The 23119-nt window shown below is 40.1% G+C and overlaps 1 protein-coding gene across 2 annotated transcripts in view; it reads left to right on the top strand.

Moving 5' to 3' along the window:
* nr5a2 (nuclear receptor subfamily 5, group A, member 2) overlaps positions 1-23119 on the top strand; it is a 64013-nt gene that overhangs the window by 11665 nt on the left and 29229 nt on the right. For both annotated transcript variants that reach the window (XM_086088932.1, XM_086088933.1), the window contains 2 exons: positions 1082-1788; positions 21870-21989. In XM_086088932.1, the coding sequence (XP_085945058.1) occupies positions 1082-1788; positions 21870-21989 (827 nt within the window). The remainder of the gene's footprint in view (positions 1-1081; positions 1789-21869; positions 21990-23119) is intronic.

The raw sequence follows: 23119 nt of genomic DNA, 5'->3' as shown, positions 1-23119 counted from the left end.
GTCAAGTGTAATCACCGCAGAAAAACCTTTGTCCTACATAGACATTACAATTATTCACTTCACTTCTATAGCATATGTTGACTAATTATTTTTCACATTATTACCGCACGGAAGTCTGCAATCAAATTGGAGGTTTTCACAAACACAAGCATTATTGGTTTAACACTTTAGGCCTTATTTTTATTCCTAGCCCAAGTCTAGCAAAAAGCACAGTTCAACTGTGCACATAGATAGAGTTTTCTTTCTTTTTCTGTTTTCATAGACTTTGCACAGGTCGAATTGGCCATAATGGAATGTTTGCGTCATTGTGCACCGTTGTGAGATGATATGAAGCCTTTTGACAGCCAGTCGCAGCGGCATCCCACATTTGCATTAAAAATCATTATTATTAGTCAACAGCGCATGTGACGTGGGCAGTTGGAGACCTACTTGCTCTCACGAACATGCGTCCATGTGTGACACCCCACTTGCCTGCGCCTCAATCAAATCCACCAAAATCGTGTTAAACCACTTGCACTATTAGTTAGACCTGGTTTTACCGAGTCTAAAATCTTCTTCTTTTTTTTTTCATTCCAAAAACAGCAGGAGAACCTGCCATAACATTTGAAGTTAAAGTACCACTGATTGTCACACCCACCTAAGTGGGCCCAAATTCTTTCTCTGCATTTGACCCATCCCCTGAGGGAGCGGTGAGTAGCAGCAGGAGCTGCGCTCAGAAATCATTTGGTGATCTAACCCCCTTATTCCAACCCTTAAAGTTGAGTGTCAAGCAAGGAGGCAAATGGGTCCCATGTTTATAGTTTTTAGTATGACCCGGCCAGGGGACTGAACCCACGACCTCTCAGTCTCAGGGCGGACACTCTACCAGTAGGTCACTGTGCTTAACAACAAAAACATGATATTTTGGGGGTTATGGTTAGGACAATACAATTTATTACCAAAATGCACCGGTTTTATACTGATTAAATTTTCTTCATCTGAATTAGTTCTTATTAATATGATGCTCATATAATAGCAACAAAGTAGAGGTAATAATATTTTTCCCCTTTTCTGTCTCCTGGTCATTCTGTTTTTCTTCCAGCTGTACGAGCAGATCGTATGCGAGGAGGACGCAACAAGTTCGGCCCAATGTACAAACGTGACCGGGCCCTCAAGCAACAGAAGAAGGCACTGATCCGAGCGAACGGCCTGAAAATCGAGGCCATGAGCCAGGTGATGCAGGCTGTCCCTACTGACCTCACCATTTCATCAGCCATTCAGAACATTCACTCGGCAGCCTCCAAGGGCCTGCCACTGAGCCATCATGCTGGCCACCACACCAGTCACCACCATCACCACCACCATCACGCCACCGCCTTACCCCCAACAGACTATGACCGCAGCCCTTTCGTCACTTCACCCGTCAGCATGGCAATGCCACCGCATGCCGGCAGCTTGCAAGGCTACCAAACAGCCTACGGACACTTCCAAGGCACACGCACCATTAAGTCTGAGTACCCAGACCCGTACACCAGCTCTCCTGAGTCCATCATGGGCTACGCCTACGTTGATGCCTACCAGTCGGGCTCGCCACCCAGTTTCCCCCACCTGATCGTAGAGCTGCTCAAGTGTGAACCGGACGAGCCTCAGATTCAAGCGAAGATCCTGGCCTACCTGCAGCAGGAGCAGGCCAGTCGGGGCAAGCACGAAAAGCTCAACACTTTCGGCCTCATGTGCAAGATGGCTGACCAGACGCTCTTCTCCATCGTGGAGTGGGCTCGCAGCAGCATCTTCTTCCGGGAACTCAAGGTGGGTGCGCATGCTCTCAGTGTCAAGATTTATTTTGAAAATTGTCTTCTTGATAGTTTAGTTCAGGGGTGGGCAACTCTGGTCCTCCTCCTTTCGATGTGTCCCTCCTCCTACACATCTGATTCAAATGATCAGCTCATGAGCAAGCTCTGCAGAAGCCAGATAACATTCTTGATGATTTTAATTAGGTGTGTCGGAGGGGGGAAGTATGTGCCTGCTTTAGATATTTCCCTCCAACATACCTGAATCAAATGATCAGTGAGCTTTGTCAAATGATCAGCTCATCAGCAAGCTTTGAAGAAGCCTAATAACGATCCTGATCATATGAATCAGGCGTGTTAGAGGAGGGAAATACCTCAAACAGGCTGGATTGGGACTCTTGAGGACCGGACTTGGACATGCCTGATCTAAAGCTAGCAACAAAGTCCACGGACATTCATTCAATCACTCGATGCAAGACATGTCTTTAATCTGCCTCTCATATGCACTGGTTCAACACCAGTCTTCACAGGGTTGTGGATGCACGCTGTCCTAATAACTGATCAGCAATTCAGCAGCCACTCATATTTTCCTCTAACATGACACATTTTGGCTATGGGCTGCGATAACTCGAGGTCCTTTTTCATAGGGTGGTAGTCTGGGTGATTTTTCTGCCCATGAGTGATTCCTCTGATCTGACTGTGCACGCTCCGTCTGATGTATCACTGGTTAGCATATTGACTGAAGAGTCAGAGGAGTTACAATAACAGCAAATGTGATCTGAAAGCAGATCAAGACTGACTTGATCCCCGTAGCGGTACTCTCTTTGTACCTTCAGGCACATGACTTGTCCCTGGCATGGTGCCCACAAAGGTACTACTTTTCTACCATTGGACACTTGATTTTGGCAACATACCAGCTTTTTTTGGCAATGGAAATGTCTACTAACAGACGTCTTTTTTTAAATTAGTCCTTAGTGTAAATTGTATTTTAAGGGACATCATTTGACTCTGCCACAGAAATATGCCCATTTCTGACAGTGAGTCCATTGGTTGACAAAACACATACAGAGTCGGATTCATCTCATCAAAACAATGACAAAGGAAAAACTCATTTTTTTCTAACGGGAAGAAACCTTGATAGGATCAAGACTCTCTCACTCGAGCCTAACCTTGTAGTGTAGCAAACATAACGTGAGTCCTTTGTCTGCATTAACTTATGATGACGATGATGATGACGATGACGATGACGATGACGATGACGATGACGATGACGATGACGATGACGATGACGATGATGATGATGTTGATGATGATGATGATTACGTTACATATAGCAGTCGGTTGTGTTATTACTGTCATTACCAGAGGTGGCACTCTGTCAATGACGGAAGGTCGTTGATCCATCAAAGACGGACACCCCTTTTGTTGACGATTAACGATTGATGGGAGTCTTAGACAAATTGATGGACTAAGCATTGCCGGAAGTGGGTTTTCATCTGTGATCAATTACCGGGTCAAAACTAATCGATGGGCATTCTGTCAATGATGGAATTCAGACAAACTCTCACCTATAAGACTTTTTTGGCATACTAATTAAGATGTTGAGAATATAAGTGCATGGAGAATATTCTGCCTGCTAGGAGCCTTGCCCATTGGTACAATGCAATGCATATTAAAAGTCACTTAAAAATAACACAGAAGCATTTGACGCCTTGTGCAAGCCATTGAATCAGGTTAAAAGTGATTCATGTCTGTATAATTGTTGGAGTAACCACTGTGAATGAACCACAGCATTATCGTTTCAGCTACCCATACTGAACCAGAGAAACTCCAGTTTGAAAATGTCAGACAAGATCTCTAAACATTTGATCACCAAATTTATTAATACCTATGTGGTTGACATAATGTCAATGAGGGTACAAAACTAATGAACATATTTTCCAAGGCCGTAATCCAACAAAGAGCCCAAAGGAAGATTTCAAGTGCATGCACCATTATGGGTTTATTTTCCTTCTGAATACAGGTTAATATTTTAAGTGGCATGGGCTTGGGTTTGATCAATCTGCGCTTCACCTCTTTTACGTACTTCTGTTGTTGCAACCTTTTGTCTGGCATAGCACATTGCCAAGGGGTGAGATGCATATTAATGGGCAGGGGGACGTCGTAAAATTACCTCCACATATTGAATGTCATTTTATTTTCAGATGGCAAATAATACATGTAATAAATTCTTTGTTTCATATAAAAGGGAGCCAATTACAAAGTCCTTGAAAGCACATGTTGACATTTACCACGCTGTGTGTCACGGCTATTGACATTTTTTTGGATTTGCATTTGCATTCAGCTGGGATCCTCACTAATTCACTCACACACACTTACACACACAGGCTAATCACAGGGTGTGGCTACTGCTAATCATCGTGTACTTTTTGTCCATTAATTTTGAATGGTCATTTTGTGCCTCTATTTGCCATACACTTATCCTAATTCAATTAGTACAACCATTTGTGTCTGTCGCTGCCTGATTAGCTGCGGAATGTAATGTCTTTATATTCCTCTAATGACAACCATATTACTGGAGCTCGATAGCAAACGAGCAAGGTGCCTGTTACAAAAGTAGAGAATGACGAGCTCAATAGGGGACAATCCTGTTCTGAGCATATCCCCACCCTCTCCCAACTTCCCTTCCACTAACAGCCTCACTTGAATTATTTGGGATAGGTGGGATAATTTAGCTGATATGGACAAACCTACTCAAATAACACATTTTCAAAAGAGCCATCTAAATAATGACAAATCATGTGCATGCTTACCACACAGTGCACAAGCTCCAGCTTTAAAAGATTAATAAGTAATTGAGAATATTTTAGTGTCAATGGTGGTGAATCTCAATTTACCCAACGGTTGGAGCACTGTTATTGTTGTCTGAGGGCCCATTGTTTTTGGTTGGCCCTTTGTGTTTGCTATTTTTGAGATCTCTGTTAAATTTTACAGATTACATTTATGTTTAATTTGCTTTTGATTATGTGACATGAGAGTGCTTAAGTGTATTTAATGACGCAGTTTAACACTATTTACATTGATACTGTACCTCGCTTCACTTGCTAGATCACATGTATCAAACTCAAGCCCTGGGGGTCAGATCATATTCATATGTCATAGTTATTATTATGATGAAACATTTATATAATTTCACAGCCCTAACTGCAATGTGGCCGCAAAAAAAATAAGCTTGACACCCCTGCGCTAGATGAACTTGGGTGTGGGTCCTATTCCATTTGTGTATTAATAAAATATAGAGACAGATGTTTACACTTGTCATTTACAGTAGTGAGTTTTGATGAAGCTAACTTTAAAAAGTGTGTTCAAAATTTGACGTGCATTAGAATCCAACTTTGCTCATGTGCTGTATAGTGAATGTGAGATTAGGCCGTAATCATAAAGACAGGAAGAATAGAATTAAAAGTTTGTCTCAGGAATAGCTGGCATGAAGCTGTAGATAACTATACACTTTCATCTCTCTCTCTCTCTCTGTCTCTCTCTCTCTCTCTCTCTCTCTCTCTCTCTCTCTCTCTCTCTCTCTCTCTCTCTCTCTCTCTCTCTCTCTCTCTCGCTACTCACTCTCTCACACGCACGCAGACTGCACTGGCACATTAAGCTTTCACTATTATTAGCACAGTAAGAACAAAAGAATTTCTTTGGTAATCGAGCCAAGCTCAGGGTGTGTGTACGAGATGTCTGCCAAAACAAGTGTTTAAAGATTTAGTTTCCGTAAGTTTACCTCTGTCTCGGGACTCGGACACATTTAGCGCGGCCTTTTGAAGATGCCTGTCCTCTTCTGTTGCAGTGTGGCATGCTGCCTCTTCTCTTTTTGGTAAGCCTTAAGATGGGCTCTTCCCAAATGACAAATTTAACATACCAACTACAAGCAGAGTAGCAGTGTTTCTCAGCCTTTTTTGAGACAATGTGCTCATTTTACAGCATACAAATTTCATAGCACGCCTTCAACATCATGGTCACAACAATAACATGTAGATATATCTACTTTATTTATTTGTCCTGAAATAATTCAGATGTTTTGAAGATAATTTGGAGCATTAATTCTAATTTAGATTTTCTCTCATAGTAACTTAAAGAGGCCCCACAAGACTCTTCGTAGCTGATCTTCTGCTCCACTCTCCTCAATTGTGCGAGCATTCTGGGATGGCTGTCCCAACGCACACAACTAACACAATGAAAGAGAGAGAGAGAATCTAGCAGGGAGATGGGGACTGTTGATGATTCATTTGTTTACATTTCACCTTCCTAACTCAATTCCCTTTTCAACACACCTCCCTGCTACCCCTTTCCTCTCCACACCTTTTAATAAAGAGGACGGGTGTCTCATTTTGAAACCACGAGAACTTCTGTGTGCTTCGTCAACACGCACAAGCCAGCAAATAATTACTGGAAAACCTAACATTCTTATAGAAATGATCTATTCATCATTTTCACATCTGCTTATTCATTTTGCAGATTTCGCTGAAGAACCTTGTCATGTCTTCATTTGTAATAGTCTTGGCATCTTAATTATCTTGTCTCTGAGTTAAATATATATATATATATATATATATATATATATATATATATATATATATATATATATATCAGACTAATGATGACATAACTAATTCAGTAGCATACCACAAATTCTGTTGTGTTAAATGCGGTGTAACTTTATTCATGGAGTATATTTAGTCCATCAAACTGATCGAAGCAGAAGATGTATGACAACCTGTATCATTTCCAAATGTGACTTCACTGTTTGTTTTAGTCATTTAGGGATAGTATTTGATGGATCCAGACTCTTCGTTTTCTATTTCTTTCTTTTTTTTTGTCTGCGTGCAGCAGGAATTGCAAAAGCAGAGTGGAGGCCCATTAAGTTGAGGAGGAACTGTATTAGAAGTCTGGTTCCCTGGGAAAGCTCCCAGCTGAGATGGGGCGGCCATATTGGATAAACAGATGGCCAGGGAGAGGAGAGAACAGGCAAAGAGGTGAAACAAAGAGGGGAGATGAGAGAGGACGCAAATAGACAAGGAATGCAGAGACAATGCAGAGACAATGAAGAAAAGGAGAAGAGGAAAGGGAAAAAACTGTGGAAATTTCTAAATAATAAGCTCTGAAGGCTTGAGGTATAAACTTTGGGCATATCTATACAGTAACTCCACAAACACACATGACCAGATTCGAAGCCTTATGCTGCAATGTCATTCTTGTCACAGAGAGGTCAACAATACAGCCCCCCCTTCCCACCCATGTCCTGACAAACTGCGAGCATGATGGGGTTGGTGGCCATGTGCATTTGGCAGAGATTTGTAACTGTGGCCCTGCTCCACTGCATTTGAATTATTATTCTGCACGATACACAACCCCCACATATCCCCTCCCAACACTCACTTTACACTAGCCACTATGGTTTAAAAAAAATAATCTAATGAAGCAAAGTGAGAAAGGGACAAGGAGCTGCAAGATGGGAACATGACAGAAAAGTATATCAGATTTTAGTAGTAAAGTGAGTGAATGAGTGAGGAAGAAAGACAAAGTGAACAATTTAGGTGGAGAGATTTGGAGATAGAGAGATATGGTGATAAAGATGAGCGAAGTAGAAAAAAAAGGATGAGCGGGGATAGGGAAGGAGATATAGAGGTGAAGAAATTATGGGAAGGCACTGTCAGAGAAGGCTTGGATGAGAGGAAGAGGGAAATGAGGAAGAGAGGAAGGCGGCGACCAAGGGCAGAAGGAGGAGGAGAGGGAGCGTGGTGAAGGACAGCAGGGGGGTGAAAAGACGATCAGTAGGTGGGGTTCAATAGGGGGGTGTCAAAAAGGTGGGGGGGACAGGTGGAAGGTTAATGGGCCTGGAGCGACTCCACCAGACGCTCATGTGCTTGATATACGGCGGCGGGGACGGGCGCGGGGCGTAGGCTTTCAAAGATATATTATTTCATTTGAGGAGCAGCACCATTCGGGCCGACAACCCCCCTCCACCACCGCCAGCCTCCACAACAACCTAGCATTTGTCCAATGATAGATGGCAGGCCCCCTCGCTAGTCCAACAGACACATGAACACTTATGTACAGTATCTCACCAGTACACACAAACACACACACACTAAGCTGAGGAAAGTTGTCTAAATCGCCACTGAATTTCAAGATTTTTGTTCGTCTCTCACCCGGCTTACTCCCCCTCGGCTATCCGTCTTTATCACTGGCTGCTTGTAGTTTGTAGCACTCCATGTGCGCTGCTATTTTAGTGGTAACAATATCTGTTTGATCAGACACGCTGGGAAGGAGCGGGAGTTTGAACTTACTGTATATAGGAGGAAGTTTGTGTGTGTGTGTGTGTGGTGGGGGGCACTCCATTCATAAATAGTAGACCACCAGGCAGGAGATCAAGCTCGCTTTTTCATAAATACTGTAAAACTGACCCGATTTTTTAAATCACTACACTACATTTGAGCTAAAAATCAAATATACAATAAATCATCACCAGCAATTATTTATAACAAATTTAATCGCTAGTCAATCAGGTTGTGTTATTACTTTGACTAATGCTAAATGCTATGAGAGTTCAATAGCTGAAAATAAGACAATGCACTCACCATTAAAGGTTAAAGTACCACTGATTGTCACGCCCATCTAAGTGGGGTGAAATTCGTTCTCTGCATTTGACCCATCCACTGAGGGAACAATGAGCAGCTGCAGGGGCTTGCACTCGGGGATCATTTGGTGATTCTATTATTCAAACTTTTTTGCACGATACATACCTGGTTAACTAAAGGAATTTGGTGACGGTCCTGCATTATAAAATGAGAAATATTAGGCCAGTAGGGCTACATTTCCCATGATTCTTAGAAACCGAAGCAGGAAGTAGTTCTAGTTCCGGTATGATGAAAACACACCTGCTAGAGATGAAACGGTTAAATTCCTATTTAATTGGTTTATCGTATGAATAGCTGTAACAACAGTGTGATGGACATGGACATCAAACAATTGGCTTGCTGACTGGACTACAAAAAAAATCGGGAGGCCGGGAAGAGACCTGCGTAAAAGTGGGACAAAACAAAAAGTGTTTATGTCAGGTTTAAACCAGGACGCCTGGTCACCCTATGTTAAACAAGCCTTGATGTCTCAGTATCAGTACAAACAGGAGTACGTGGATTGAAGGATTTGTTTTGAGGAAGCAGTACTCAGACTTAGTAGAGGGCTACAGGTGGATTCTGAATGCATCCATGCCGTTCCCAGAAGAGGAAGCACATATATGTGTGTGTATGCAACAGGACAAGATGACAATTGCAGCCATGTGTTGTACCTGATGTCCTCAGGGCTTTCAGTGCCCACAGTGTCTTAGATGTTTTTAAGTGTGGACAACCCAAAAGTGAACTTCCTCCTCGGTTCCCTTGATGGTTGTAGACTTAGCTTTAAGACACAGCCTTCCTAAATACTGTAATGGTCCCGTAGGTCCAACCACAGGGGATTGCTGGGGTCCGGAAGGAAGAGTAGGGAACTTGTTAAAAGGAAAGATTTAGGTTGGTCCCTCCCAGAGGACACAACAGGAGGTTAGCATGAGCAAAGTCTGCTCATCTACTTGTTGCTTTGATGAAGGATGAAAGTCAGTCATTAAAAGTATACAGACGTTTGCTAAATGACTAAACCTACCTTAAAAGCATTTTCTTTCTCATCATCTTTTACATTTATGTACTTGAGTTTTTTGTTCTTTCAATGACGTGTAACGGACAGTACTCCACTTAAGAGCAGGTGCAGAGTAAACATATTCGCTGAATATGTCTTGAAAATGTGTGGCTTTAACAGACAGAAGTGCTCAGTTTTAATTGAAACTGTCAGAGATATTAATTCATTAGATATTAAAAACTAAGTCATTGTGGTTATCATTTACAATGGTGGAGAACTGCAGTGTATAATTTTCAATAGATTACCTCATTGATACATTACATATCATACCTCACAATTAAAAAGACAATAATAATTAATGTAGCTACTCAGGCTCTGGATGAATCAGCAATGACTTGCCATTAAAAACAAATGCCGGATCAGAACTTTTGGATTTGAGCAAAAATTAATCATAGCATTTTGTCGTGTGTAATACGTGTGACAGTCATGTTTGCGCATGTATGGGAATGTTTAGCCGGCTAATGAGCATTATATTGAACTGTTAAGTAATCAGTCCATAAAGCCCATCTAGTCTTTGTCGTTACTTCGCTGTTGGCCTCTGACGCCATCCTAGCATTAGGGGAATTTACGAACTTAGATGTTAGAGTTGAGAGACAAATCATCACAAGTTATCTATGCTGTTGGCCAGTGTAGGATAAAGAATCCTGGAGGTTAAAATACATTATTTTAAACTAAAAAGGAAAACTTTCCCATAGACACGGCTGCGTTAGCGCATCGGCCCCATACAGTCTCGGTACATACACTCCGATATGTTTTCAAAACAATTTATATGAGGAATGGTGAAGCGCTTTGGACAATGGTGTAGCTAAGGCGAAATATAAGTATACTCCATTTACCATTTTATTGCTAGTCACACAGTATGTACAGCATTTGATCCCAATTATTGTATTGGATCTAATTAGATGTATGTAGTAGGTTTGCTGATAAGGTTTATCGTGTGTGTGTGTGGGTGCGTATACTGTATACGTTTTTAAAACTGTTGCACCATCTACATTTAGAGAGATGCATTTTTAAATTTCCATCTGTCCCTGCCTTTCTCCAATTTAGTCTCCTACTCCAAGTACTGCTAATGAAGTGACAAAAGAGAAGCTAAAAATGCCTCCACCTGTGGTACTTTTTCATTTTCAGGCAAGTTAACGCAGCCTGATTCACATTTGTGAGCACTCTCTGCGTTCTAAAGGAGAAAGCTGGTCGTGTTTAAGTCTTGTTTGGGGACGATCAGGGTAAAAGCCTTTTTTATTGGCAGGTCATCCTGCTCGTTAATGTGGTGACGGAGGTGACGAGTGTGCGGTTGCAGTCCTGTACAGTTGTTGTCACAGGTTGGCAGTCAAATCAGCGTGCTGAGGGAGGGAGCAGTTGAAAGATGGAAAGGAAAGCGATAATAAAAAGGCAAAGTGGAGGTGGATGTGCAGTTGCTGATCGAACAAATTAACTCAACACTTCACCCGCTCTATCAAAGTAACAAAACAACTTTCTCCTTCCTCTCACTGTTGTGCTTGTTGCTGGGAGCTGTGGTAAATATACATTTATGTTTGTTGAGTGCTTCCTATCTGAAATGCTGTAAATCAAGCCTATTAATTTACATAATTTTGCCTATTTTTTCCAAAAATTTCTAGGGATTCATTTGAAAAGTTGCTATAAAAAGAGGTTTTTGTATATGCATCATAGTTAAAGCAATTTTTAAAATGTTTTTATTTGTTTATATAATTTTTTACACATGCCTTTGTATTGACTTTACAGTGTCAGTTTGTCTTGTCAATGTGCTGAACTTTTACACGACTTTCTAAACCCCCCCTCCCAAAACAAACAACTATCATCACACTTTGCCTAAATGTGGGAATAAATAGGCAAAAAGGTTACATGCGGGCAGGCTGGTATAGTATGAGGTTGGCCGGCATGGTTAAGACAACTACAAAGACAAGCGTGAAGAGGCGGCACTTTGCCTCTAAATAGCCGGTGGCTATTTGGTTTCTCGGAGGTCAGAGGGGCCGAGGTGTGGCTGCTATAGCTTTATGCTGACCCTCAACCTCTAAACTAAACACAACACACATAACTATGCAAACCTGTCAGCTAATCTATCTTCCTCTTTTACATATTTTTGCTTCACATTTGCATAAGAGACAGTTTAACTACCTACAGTACTAGTATAACTAAGGAACTTCCAGAGGGAAAAAGGTACATACCTATAGTATATCCCAATATAGCACGTTTGCCTAATATTGCACTCAATTCATGTCAACCTTCTATTTGAATTCAGTGGTTCTTAACCCTGTTGGAAGTAGTGAACCCCGCTTTGAAAATAAAATAGGATTTGTTTTATGGTTTACTGGTGAACAAAATGAACAGGGATATTAGCTTTTTCATCAAATCTGACTCTCTTCACCTTGAATTCAGAAAGCATTGTGTTTTTGTATTCCCCATTTCCATGCAGTTTAAGGAAGTGTTCCATTAGCTTTGATAGCTAGCGAGAATAATGCTTAATTTGGCATTGCAGTTAGGATGCTGACTCCCATCACTCAACTGAACTCCATATTTATAGAGCACAGTTACTGCTTTTTTCTTAAGATGAAAGCCAGGTGCAGCAGATGCAATGAAAACAGCAGAGCTTGGCAGTAGTTCCATTATTTGCCACTTCCCGTCGATGACGATGCCCACCTTTATGCACAATGACGTGACGCCTCGAAAAAATGCATAGACTGAACACCGACTGAAGCACGTTTACGCCCGTTGATTGGTGTGAGTACAGACGATTCCGCTCATTCTTTTTTTTTTTTGCGAGGCTTCGTTTGCGTCATAAAGCATTCGTCGAATATACAAAACCACTTGACGAAAGGTGGGCATCATGATCAACAGGAATTGACGATTACTGGAAGTGCCTAGCTCTGGAAAAAAAAAACAGTAAAAGCCCCAGATTTAAATCCTGTGGAACACCATACGTCCCATTATACATGTGAATTCATATTGCAGATATTCATCTGACCACTTTCTTTTTTTGCTCGACATTGTTATTATGAAGGGATTATGATAACTAATAAATCACATGACGTACCATCACAACAGTCACAGGAGTCGATGACTGAGCGGACCAAATTTCCTCTAACACAAATAGGCAAAGCAATGTAGCGTGATCACCTGCAGCCAATGATGGCCAAGCTGGGCGTATCATCATAAACCACATGAGTCGGGTGTCTTGACCTCCGCCGAAACCCTGATACTAAGTTATCGAACACCTGGGGTTCAATCGAACCACTGGCCTAATTTCTATCTACCAATACCTTGAAATAAGACTGGGTATCGGCTCAATACCAATACCTGGTATCGGTACTTGCTTATTCCTAGTTACATTGTGAATACATGTCCAGATATATGAATTTATTTCACCATTTGATTTAAATACAGTACATACATTAGTTAATTAAGGAGCAAATCCGCTGGTAGCATCAGACCTTTGCACAGTATTCTCTCTAATTGCTCCTTAATACACTTAGACACTGAAATGACACAAGAATTGCACCTAGAGATTTATGTTCCAATGTTGTATGTCCACAATTATGCGGCTGTAATCCGGCCTGCCAAGAGGTTGAGTCTGTCTCTGCTTCTTTCGTCACAGACCTGTCAACAGTTGTCCTCCGATGTCTATTTCTGATGCTTATTTGCTGCTGGTCTATTCTTGAAAGGGAGTGGAACACTTTGGGGCATGTGTTGTGTGTCTGTGTGTGGCTGTCCAGCAGACAATGTATCTAAGACGTTTCACTGTTCGTGCAGCAAGTAGTGACACAGATGATTGAATTTTACACACAAGTTCCAAAGAGGTAACATTCGATATTATGGCCGTGTTGTGCCAACAGGCGAGACATTTCAAAAGGGGCCTCGTGCCAAACAACAAGCCATGGAGAAAAATGGTCTGCAATTTGCTGGTTGCACAGCAAAGTAGGACAAAAACACCTGTTTCCTAGCCCTAATTTTAGCATTCCTTTCTCTGCTGCTTTTAATTTCCTTCTTTCGTTCTCTACTTCTTTAACACCACACCAGGCGGTTTTATGAGTCTCACATCGTTCACTCATCCTGTCAATCTTTCTTTTCATTCAAAAGGCCATAGCAACGAACCTTGGCACCAGCTTTGGATAAATGATTCCATGCAGGCAAAATAAAAGCATTGCACTAATAACGGGCTTTACTGCCCTGCGTTCTTTTCGGATTGTCTAAGAGGGGCATTAAAAAAAATTCTGAGAAAGGTGTTGACAACACTATTAAAACTACAGAAATGAAGCACGGATTCAGGAAGAATAACAGTGAACTGTTGTCTCAATGTCCCTCAGGCCTTTAATACTCCACATGCTGCTCTAGCACGTTAGCTTCGACAGCACTGGCGAGTGGAAAGACGCCGATGCTCTAATACAGATGCATTTATGTCAGCATCTGTCAGAAGACACAAGGTGATGCACCTTAGGGAGAAGGATGCCTCCATCTGCTCTTTTGTCTTGTGGTTTGGGGGCCTTGCTTTACACAGCAGGAAGTTCAGAATTAGCTTAATTAGCTCATTCACATGTTTAATTTGCTTATCAAGGGCTGCCATCCCTGGAGTTGAGTCACATTCGTTTGCTTCTCTCCCCCAAAAAACAAAAACAAAGGAACCTCTACTAGAAAGTATATTTCAACTAAGTCTGCATTTTAAAACATTTCTTCAGGTGTGTTAAGGCCTTTTTGTTTCCTTGGATATGCTCGTCTCAGTGCGATTGTTAAGAAGCCCTGTCTCTGAATAATACAAAAGAAGGATGGGGAGGGGTAAGCCTTTAGCCTCATGCTGTCTCCGCCGTCTCCTCTATTCCGGACTCCTCTTCACTTTAACCCACAGACAGCCAGGCAAGCATTATGGGGTCATTTCCCACTGTCTGTCAATGAAAGTCAAACACACACACAAAAGCACGCGTTAACATACATACATGCACATAAATCTGATCTCTCGCCCTTGTCAAGAGTCATGGAGGGATAATAAAGTGAATGCAACCCCCACCCACTTCTCCCCACTTTTAACTAACAGGCACACACGCACACTTTAATCTGCACGGTGTCATATTCAGACCCACCTTCCTTTCACATTGGGCTCATACAACAATAAACATTAAATCGCAGCATTAATTCAAATAATGATTGCAGAGTGTGAAAATCCAATGGCCCAGGCTTAATGCTTATCATCCAGAGTAGTAAGCTGTGGTGGGTGTGTGCTTGGAGATTCTGCTGCTGACGGATCAATAGGATCCCTATGATCAGTGCTACTATATATACATATATATATATATATATATATATATATATATATATATATATATATATATATATATATATATATATATATATATATATATATATATATATATATATATATTTTTTTTTTTTTTTTTTTTTTAGGGCGGGGGTGGAAAATTTATAAATCAAAAGTACTGGTGATATTGAGCATGTGTGTGTCTGTTTGTGCATGCATGTGTGTGTGTGTGTGCATTGAGTGAAAGAAGGAAGGTTACTTTTGGGAGAAGAAGATCCCAGGGCTGCATGTGTATTAGTGGTCTAATGTTCATGTGAATAATTGATTAGGTTCGCCCTGTGTTTTTGATAATTAGTTGATAGCTTCTTAGCTCTAAGCCTTATGATTTCTCGTGTGTGGGGTTGTGTGTGTGTCTGGTGGGGGTCGGCTGAAAACTATTGTGTAAAAAGAAACAAAAATCCTTTAAGCCACGAACTTATTAACTTACTGAAAAAATTAGACAACAACTCATACATTTGTTTTGTCTTGACACTTCAGTCTCTAGTGCTCACACTTATTGATAAATTCAAGCATGGTGTACTTGAGTAACAACAGTATTTCATTTAAAAAGAGTCAATATTTTTTATAAACAATACAGGATGATAAATGATATGTTCTGATCTTGCAGGAATTGCTGTGCATGTAGGATAAAGTTAAATAAACATTGGGTTTTAGTTTTATTTTGGAGGTTTTTGTATATATGTGGTCTCTTGTCATCTTGCAGTAAAACACTAGTACCTATCAAACAGGATAAATAGATTGCCAAATTATTACAAGTCTCAGTTTTAAATGAAAAGCTTTACTCTGGATTTAATTTCTTCTCATGCCTTATTGATTTCGTCTGTCTTTCCTATACTTCTGCATAAAGTCAAAATGAATAGGGAAGATTTGGTGTGCTTGATTTCAGTCTCAAATTGTGATACTGATAGCAGATAGAGCGGAGAGGAGCAAAATGATTACACTTAACGGAAATTAACGAAAAACCAGTACAGAAAATATACTGTACACACACACACACACGCACGCCCCCACACGCACACGCACGCACACACGCACCCCCCCACCCCCCCCACACACACATTATTATATAAAACAAAGTAACTGAAATTACCTTTTGTTTTTGAAAAAGAACTAACTATAATTCTAATGAAAATTTTAATTTTTGTCAATATCAAACATGAACTTTCTGGATTAATCTTAAAAGTATTTATTTTGGTATTGTTGTACATCCGTAGCTACAGAAGAACCAAGATCAGTTGTTTGAGAATATACTATACTTTGACATATAATCCATAATAAAACATAATAAAACTGAAACTAAAACTAACAAAAACTCCCTACTAAAAAAATAAAATAAAAACTTGCTCTAAAAAGTAATTACAAAAACATAGCTAAATAAAAAAATACAAAAAACTAACTATATGCATGCATATATTCTCTTTTGTAAGCAAATATATTTTCTGTTGCTGCGTGGGGCAAAATGAGTGACGAATAGAAAAGTGGGCAGGGGGGGAGTCCATTCATAGGTTGTCCATCCTTTCACAAACACCCGAGTGAGGATGTTGGTATGTGTGGACAGATGAGGTGAAATGAACGTGCTCAATCGAAAGAGACCCTCTCGTTCTCAGGGTCAAAGGTCACCCTGCACAGTCAATTAGCGCAGTCACCGTGGGAAATGGTCAATTTCAGGGTCTCAGTATTATCAATCTGACATAGCTGAATGAACACTGAGTCAGGTTCAGACAAATGTGCTATGCAGTATTGGCACAAAATGAGAAAACACACAACACACTGAGATCCTTACAATGTAACACTTTTTATTTTTTTACATCTTGTATGTCATATTTTATCTTCTTGATTGCTCAGTGTATTTTCATCAACATTATCATTCTTCTCGTTTGCAAACCTTTACTCACACCCTTGCACTAACAGATTCTAAGTGCCACCTGCACATTTTCCCAGCTTTCTTATCACTCCACCAGCGGTAGGATCGAAGACAAAATGGATTGTATGCCTTGATAAACAGTTCGTTTTGGGTAAATTAGGACGAGGAGGAGGGGGAAAAGGTAATCATTTCTTTCCATTTCAGCAGAAATCCTGGGTGAATTTCATCACAACTGTTGCTGTTCTTCCCAGGGATTTATAGAACTTCTGCATTTGTCTTTGAAAAGCTGAAAAACTATTTGGTTGCTTAAGTGGATGCTTAAAATGGACCACTCAATAGAGTAGCAGTAGAATTACATAAATTCACTTAGCTATTACCTAAAGAAAAATAGTAATAGTAGGAATGAACAATAACGTGTACCCCAAATCCATGTGTGCATAATTGTTTACCATTTAACCACCGAATCCCACATCAATTGGAACAGGTATAATTGTAATTTTGCCCCAAAACACGTTAAAGTCTAAAAACAGAAAAATCCAATTTCATCATAATGGTAAATAGTACCGTAAATGGAGTGTACGGATATAGCGCTTTATCTTCATCATATGTTGTACAAAGTGCTTTACCAAGACTCATTCACTTTTTTGAAAGCATATCAATGTAGCAAGATTGCGGCGCTAATGCCACCACGTCAACCTCCGTAAAGATTTTCATTTTAAAGTTTAAAATAACTTACTTTAACCTCCAGGATCCTTCGCTGTTCACTGCCAACGGGTGAACGCAAGGTGCTTGTTCGCTTTTGTTTAAGTTATAAAACCATCCGTGTCTGTCGTCTTACTAGCTAGCTAGCGCTAAGCTAACCTAGGGCGGTTCGTCTCTCCAGTCCAAGTATAATCGTGATTAAATGTTTTTCAATAACTGTCTTGGTTTGAACGAGTGCCTAGAATGGGTTAATTAAATGGCTGAACTGCAAGTGAGCGCACAGGCACGACATAATTAAGCGTTCACAACACTCGGAGAACAACAGGCGCCATTCATCCCAGGTGAATACAGGGGCTGTTTGGCTCAAGGCGAACAGATGCTAAGATAGGACGAGTACCAAAGGATGAGCAGCTCGACACACAGCGGCATTGAAGTCAGCTTCAAACCTCACCTGTAGTAGGAATTGATTCCCGTCCAGACGAGAGAGGAGCCCCATTTATTGTTCATGCGAATTTGAGGCAGGTTCTTGATCTCCAAATGCTACCCCTCCCTATGTGCAAAAAATATCATGATTTTCTCCATTCATTAACATCCACAGAAGGAGATTCCATTAATCTCTTCATTAGTCCACATCAAAAATGGAAGTACTTATTAAAATCAGATCCAGCTGCGTGCACTCGTTAAAACTGGCCACACCGTACGCCGCTTAACAATGCTCGTGGCACGATACCAAGACCAGGGCACAAGAAAGGGGCTAAGTTTCTACCACCTCGGTCTGTTTTGACTTAGCACCCCATGATAATTGCTCTACTCTTGGCAGGGGGCTGTGAATTAACATGACGTCTGTCAAGGAGTATTTGAATGTGCCAATTTTAATTGAATTTAATCTGCACAATAACGTCTGCTCTGAATCACCTTTTTCGTTTTCATAATTTCCCCTCACATATTTTTTCCTATTCTTCCATTCCCAGTCAGGTTCATTCCCTCTCTCACTTGATCTGCTTTCTTTTTATACATCTGGAAAATCCCATTAATCCTAGCTAGTGGTTTGAACAAAACTTATGGGCTAAGCGATTGATTTGAGTATTGATCCCACTCAGCTGAACAATCATCAAGGTAGTAAATTGGTTTTCTTAGAGGATATGTTTTTTTTATTGCTGGCCCATGCATGTAGGACTCCCTGCTTGGATTTTCCGACATCCTACTTTTGGTGATGAGTAGACCAAGCTTGAGAAAGTAATGCATTTAATTTGGATGTGATGTCAGTTTGAAGCTGTTTTTCAGCAGTATAATTCTACAATATGAACACAGAAGCAAATTCTTCTTGTTTGGTAGTATTGTTTAAGGACACACGTACATTTGGTATTTTGTTTAGGGTGCACAGTGTAAGTAAGCCAATACAAGAAACAACATTTTGGATGAGCTTCTCAACAAAATGGAAATTTATGTGCTGAGTCTTTCTTTCCCAACCCTAAAAGAAGCTACATTTCAAATATTAACATTAAACCTGATACAAAACAATCGACGCTACTAGAATAAAAAATTGCAATTAATTCCATACAATTTTAGGAAAAATATTTCATACTGGTATATATACATCTTTGTTTAAAATCTACCATTGTTTTTGGAGGGTAGATTTTATGTATCAAAAGTACTGGCGGTATTGGTACTTGGTATCGGTATCAGTGACTGCGCTCCAAAAATATCTCCACTTTTCCGACTCTGTGATTTTCAATCTAGTATACCACAATTTCAAATTGACGTCTTTGTTAATGACATTATAGTATAAATTCAAAACATATCCATAGTAGTAATCATGATAGCAACAAAGTGATTGCTGCAAGCATTCAGTTTATGACCACCAAAGTCAGATACACTTGTCTAGATTTTCCATCATCTTGAGATAAGATTCAACAACCAAAGAAGTACTATAAGCTTTATTGCAGGAGTCAAACAAACTGATTTGAACTTTGTGTTATTATGCCCTGATTAAATCAAAGAGCGATGATCTGTAATCAGTAACTGGCAAACTGCCAATCGTTTACTGACTGCGTTTGGCCGCTTTTCTGCACAGAGATAAAGCCTAGAAACACAAAACAAAGCATCTGATGCCATGTCACCGAGTTCATAATATGCGTGGGTGCAGGGAGTAGATCTTGGAAGATCAGGCGCCATGAATGCTGCTCATTTGACAGAGCAAAAGGAAGAGCTTGTCAAGGAAACAGTTTGTGTCGCTGATACTCAAAAGGTCAGCCAAGCGAACCCCAACCCCTGCGCCGCCCTTATGCTTGTCTGTCACCGCTCTCCCTTTTACAAACGGGTGTCCCCTACCCCTCGTCGAGGCTGCTATCACCCGCTGCCATACACGCGCTTTGATGACCCCGGCTTCTTGTCAGAAAGTTGCTTCCAGGCAGGCAGTCAGGACAGCCCTTTGATGAGGACCCTAACGCTTGCTAAAAGCGGGGTGGCGTTTGAAGATCTTGGGCGTTACATGTACCCGTTCTTTCACATACACACAATTACACTAGCTTCCAGGGACTTTAGATTCGGGGGGCAGAAAGAGGAGGATCGGCGAGTGGCTCAAAGAAACGACTCCTTTGAAGGTCTTCAAATGCTGTCTGATGGTTTTAATGAAGTCATTTGAATTTTGCTTTCGTCCATAGATAGGCTGTTTTTGTTTTTTGATACCGATACCGATTATTAGTAAGTCAAGGAGGCCTATATTCATATTCAGTAAAAAGCATGTTTATTGAAAAAAAATTCAGACTTTTCAAAAAAAAAATTTTTTAAATCTTAGACAACAGACAATAGACATCCTTTTAAATTTCTAACTAAATGTTTAGGGAGCTCCCAAGGTTAGCAGTACTAGAAACTTAAACAAGTAAATACCTAAGCTCTCTATAATTTTCGACAGTAAATATTTTTCAAAAATTTTAAAATACCTGAATTCTTAAACTTTCATATATATATATATATTTTTTTAATGAGTAACAAAAACGAATAGGTCAGAAGGTTACCAGGGTCAGCAGCATCTATTATAAAGTTAAATGAAATTTAATTTAAATGAATAGCTCTTTGAGGTTAAAATGGTTTTATATTTACCTCATATCGGTCATCAGATTCTTTAAAAAAGGTAGATACCGATATTCGTTAAAATGCCCAATACCGGCCAAGCCGATTATCGAAACTGATGTATACAGAAAGGAAAGAAGACCAGTTGTGATTAGAAACTTAATTGACCCAAAAAAAAGGGCACCAGACAAGCATATAGTATTGAAAATCAAAATATTTGCATTTCATTTTCATTCAAATTATTTTTTATCTACAGTATAGAACTAATGCTGTTCAGGAAAAGCCGTTGCATATTCCGTACAATTTTCCATCTGATTTAGGAAGAGATGCACAGTTTAGCCAAGACTGACACAATTGCACTTAAAACTCGATGCAGAACCCTCCACACATTCAGCGTTAGCTGTGGTATACTGAAATGTTGTCTTCTTGAAAGGTAAACAGAATATGTTGGGCACTAGTTAAGAGTCATAACAACATTAGACTCCGGAGTTGGCAATCAAACATAATACATTGTTTTACTGTTTTAACAAATGCGACCGCACAAAGTCAGTCCAACAAAAACAAATAGATCTCTGTGCAAATTTCCCGTCACACAGGTACAAGAACGCATTCCTTTTCATGGTACCCACGCTTGCACCTGCTTTTTTGGCCAGCTTTTAACATTGATCCGCATTCCTCACCATCCTCGCTGTCGTTCATTCTGATGAAGATCAAGTTCTCACATACTGCCATCAAAGTCGAAGACCAACTCCTGACACCAAAGAACAACAGTACCCAGGACGATACATTACTTTCAACGACATAACATAGGGCAATGTTTGTTGATGCAAAAAAAGAGACATTTTCCTCATTCCTTTTTTCCCCAATGCAGACTTTTTTGTTTGAGTCTCTCAAATGCGAAGTAATGATTAACATGGCCAGGCATGGGAAGAGGTTGGCTGTTACAAAGAAAGATGTTGTTTTGGTGCACTGTTTGACCTGACCTGCTTTCCAAAGCTCACCTGGCAAGTCCATGGGAGCCAGCGGCTGCAATTCAGCAGGCGTAAATGTTTTAATCATTGGAACCAGAGGGATTACTCAGAAACTGTTGACAATGGACAAACAGAGAAACCTGCACCAAAACCTGTTGAAGGGGAACACATTAACACAAGTGAAATGAATGGGGAAAGATTCATATGAGAACACTATGGAAAGTGTTCAGGGGAGTTTTGGTCAAGATTGAAATGATGTAATTACATTAAATGGTATGAAAGTAATCAATATCAGTTGACCTGTACAACCTGTGAGCGGGTCTATATGATAACAACTGCTTGGGATACATTTACATAATCTTTTTTGTAAAATTATGGGACGACGTACTCCCATTATTTTTACTGGAAATTTATAGGCTTTTCTTCCTATTCCCGACCAGGTTGACGACCAGATGAAGCTTCTGCAGAACTGTTGGAGTGAACTCCTCATCCTGGACCATGTCTTTAGGCAAGTGGTGCACGCCAAGGAGGGCTCCATTTTATTGGTCACTGGCCAGCAGGTGAGTTTTGGCAAACCAGAACCCAAAAAGATTGATTTCTTCAACTGACAGCCATCTTAATCCATAAGGATTAAGTATAGAGGACGAAAAATGGCAAAAAAACAAATACAAATGAAAATAAAAACAGAATTTTTATATGAATGGAAATAAAAAATGTGCACATAAATAAAAGTAAAAAAATAAAATAAAATAAAAAACGTGATTCCAAAAATAAAAATGAATAGAAAAATAAATGTGGAAATATATACGAAATTTATTATATAAATAGAATTAAATGTCAGTCAATAAATACAAATGTGCTATCATATTTATATATTTCAAGCTGCAGACACTGTCAGCATGAAATGCGTAATGAAATGGTTGTCAAATGAGGGGGCGGTCCAAAGTGTGTCTATCATTTAAGCACCTTTGTGCCAAGAAAGACTTCTGGGTGGAGCTTTGGGTGGACTGATGCCTCTTCCTTGTTTGTGGTGGGTATGTCAGAAATCTGGATTGAAAAATATGAAGCTGAATAGTGCACAAGCTGACTTGTGTACAAATGAAAAAATATAGTCCATACTGTCTAAAATATGTTCAGTGGGCTAGACTACCATAGTTTTGGTATTTTTGTAGATGCACGTAGCTTGGTGAAGTTAGAAATGTGAGTTTTTTACTGTTGTAGGCGAGAGCATAGCTGATTAACTTCACAACCAATGTTGCACTTGAAGATCACCTTCCACCCTCGATCGTGTGTCCCATGTGTGACAATTTGTGCCATTTGCCAAATTCCTAAACACGCTAAACGAATCTTGCACAAAATCAAGATGCGTCACATTTTACGTTTGAGGGCACTTGCACTGTACAAATATAAAGGCCATTGAGGATATGCTTTTCTGAAAATGAATAAATGAATTAAGGAATCCATAGGATGTTTTTCCGTATAAATTTTGTCTATTACAAAAAAAGAGCTTTTTTTTTTTTTAATGAGTAGCATAATGCATCATGTAGTGTATATTTTGTACATGTTAATCACCTTTGCAAATATAATTTTCATTCATCGCAGAGGCCCCATTCATTTTTTACATTGACCTCAAAACAAAGTGAACATGCCATTCTCAAGGTCGCCAACAACTATGTGTGTTTTCAAAGGA

This window comes from Leptonotus elevatus, chromosome 11 (genome assembly GCF_054856555.1).
Source record: "Leptonotus elevatus isolate MCC_2025b chromosome 11, RoL_Lele_1.0, whole genome shotgun sequence".
NCBI lineage: Eukaryota > Metazoa > Chordata > Actinopteri > Syngnathiformes > Syngnathidae > Leptonotus > Leptonotus elevatus.
The sequence above is the reverse complement of the archived record's forward strand: the minus strand, read 5'-3'. Positions and strand labels throughout refer to the sequence as shown.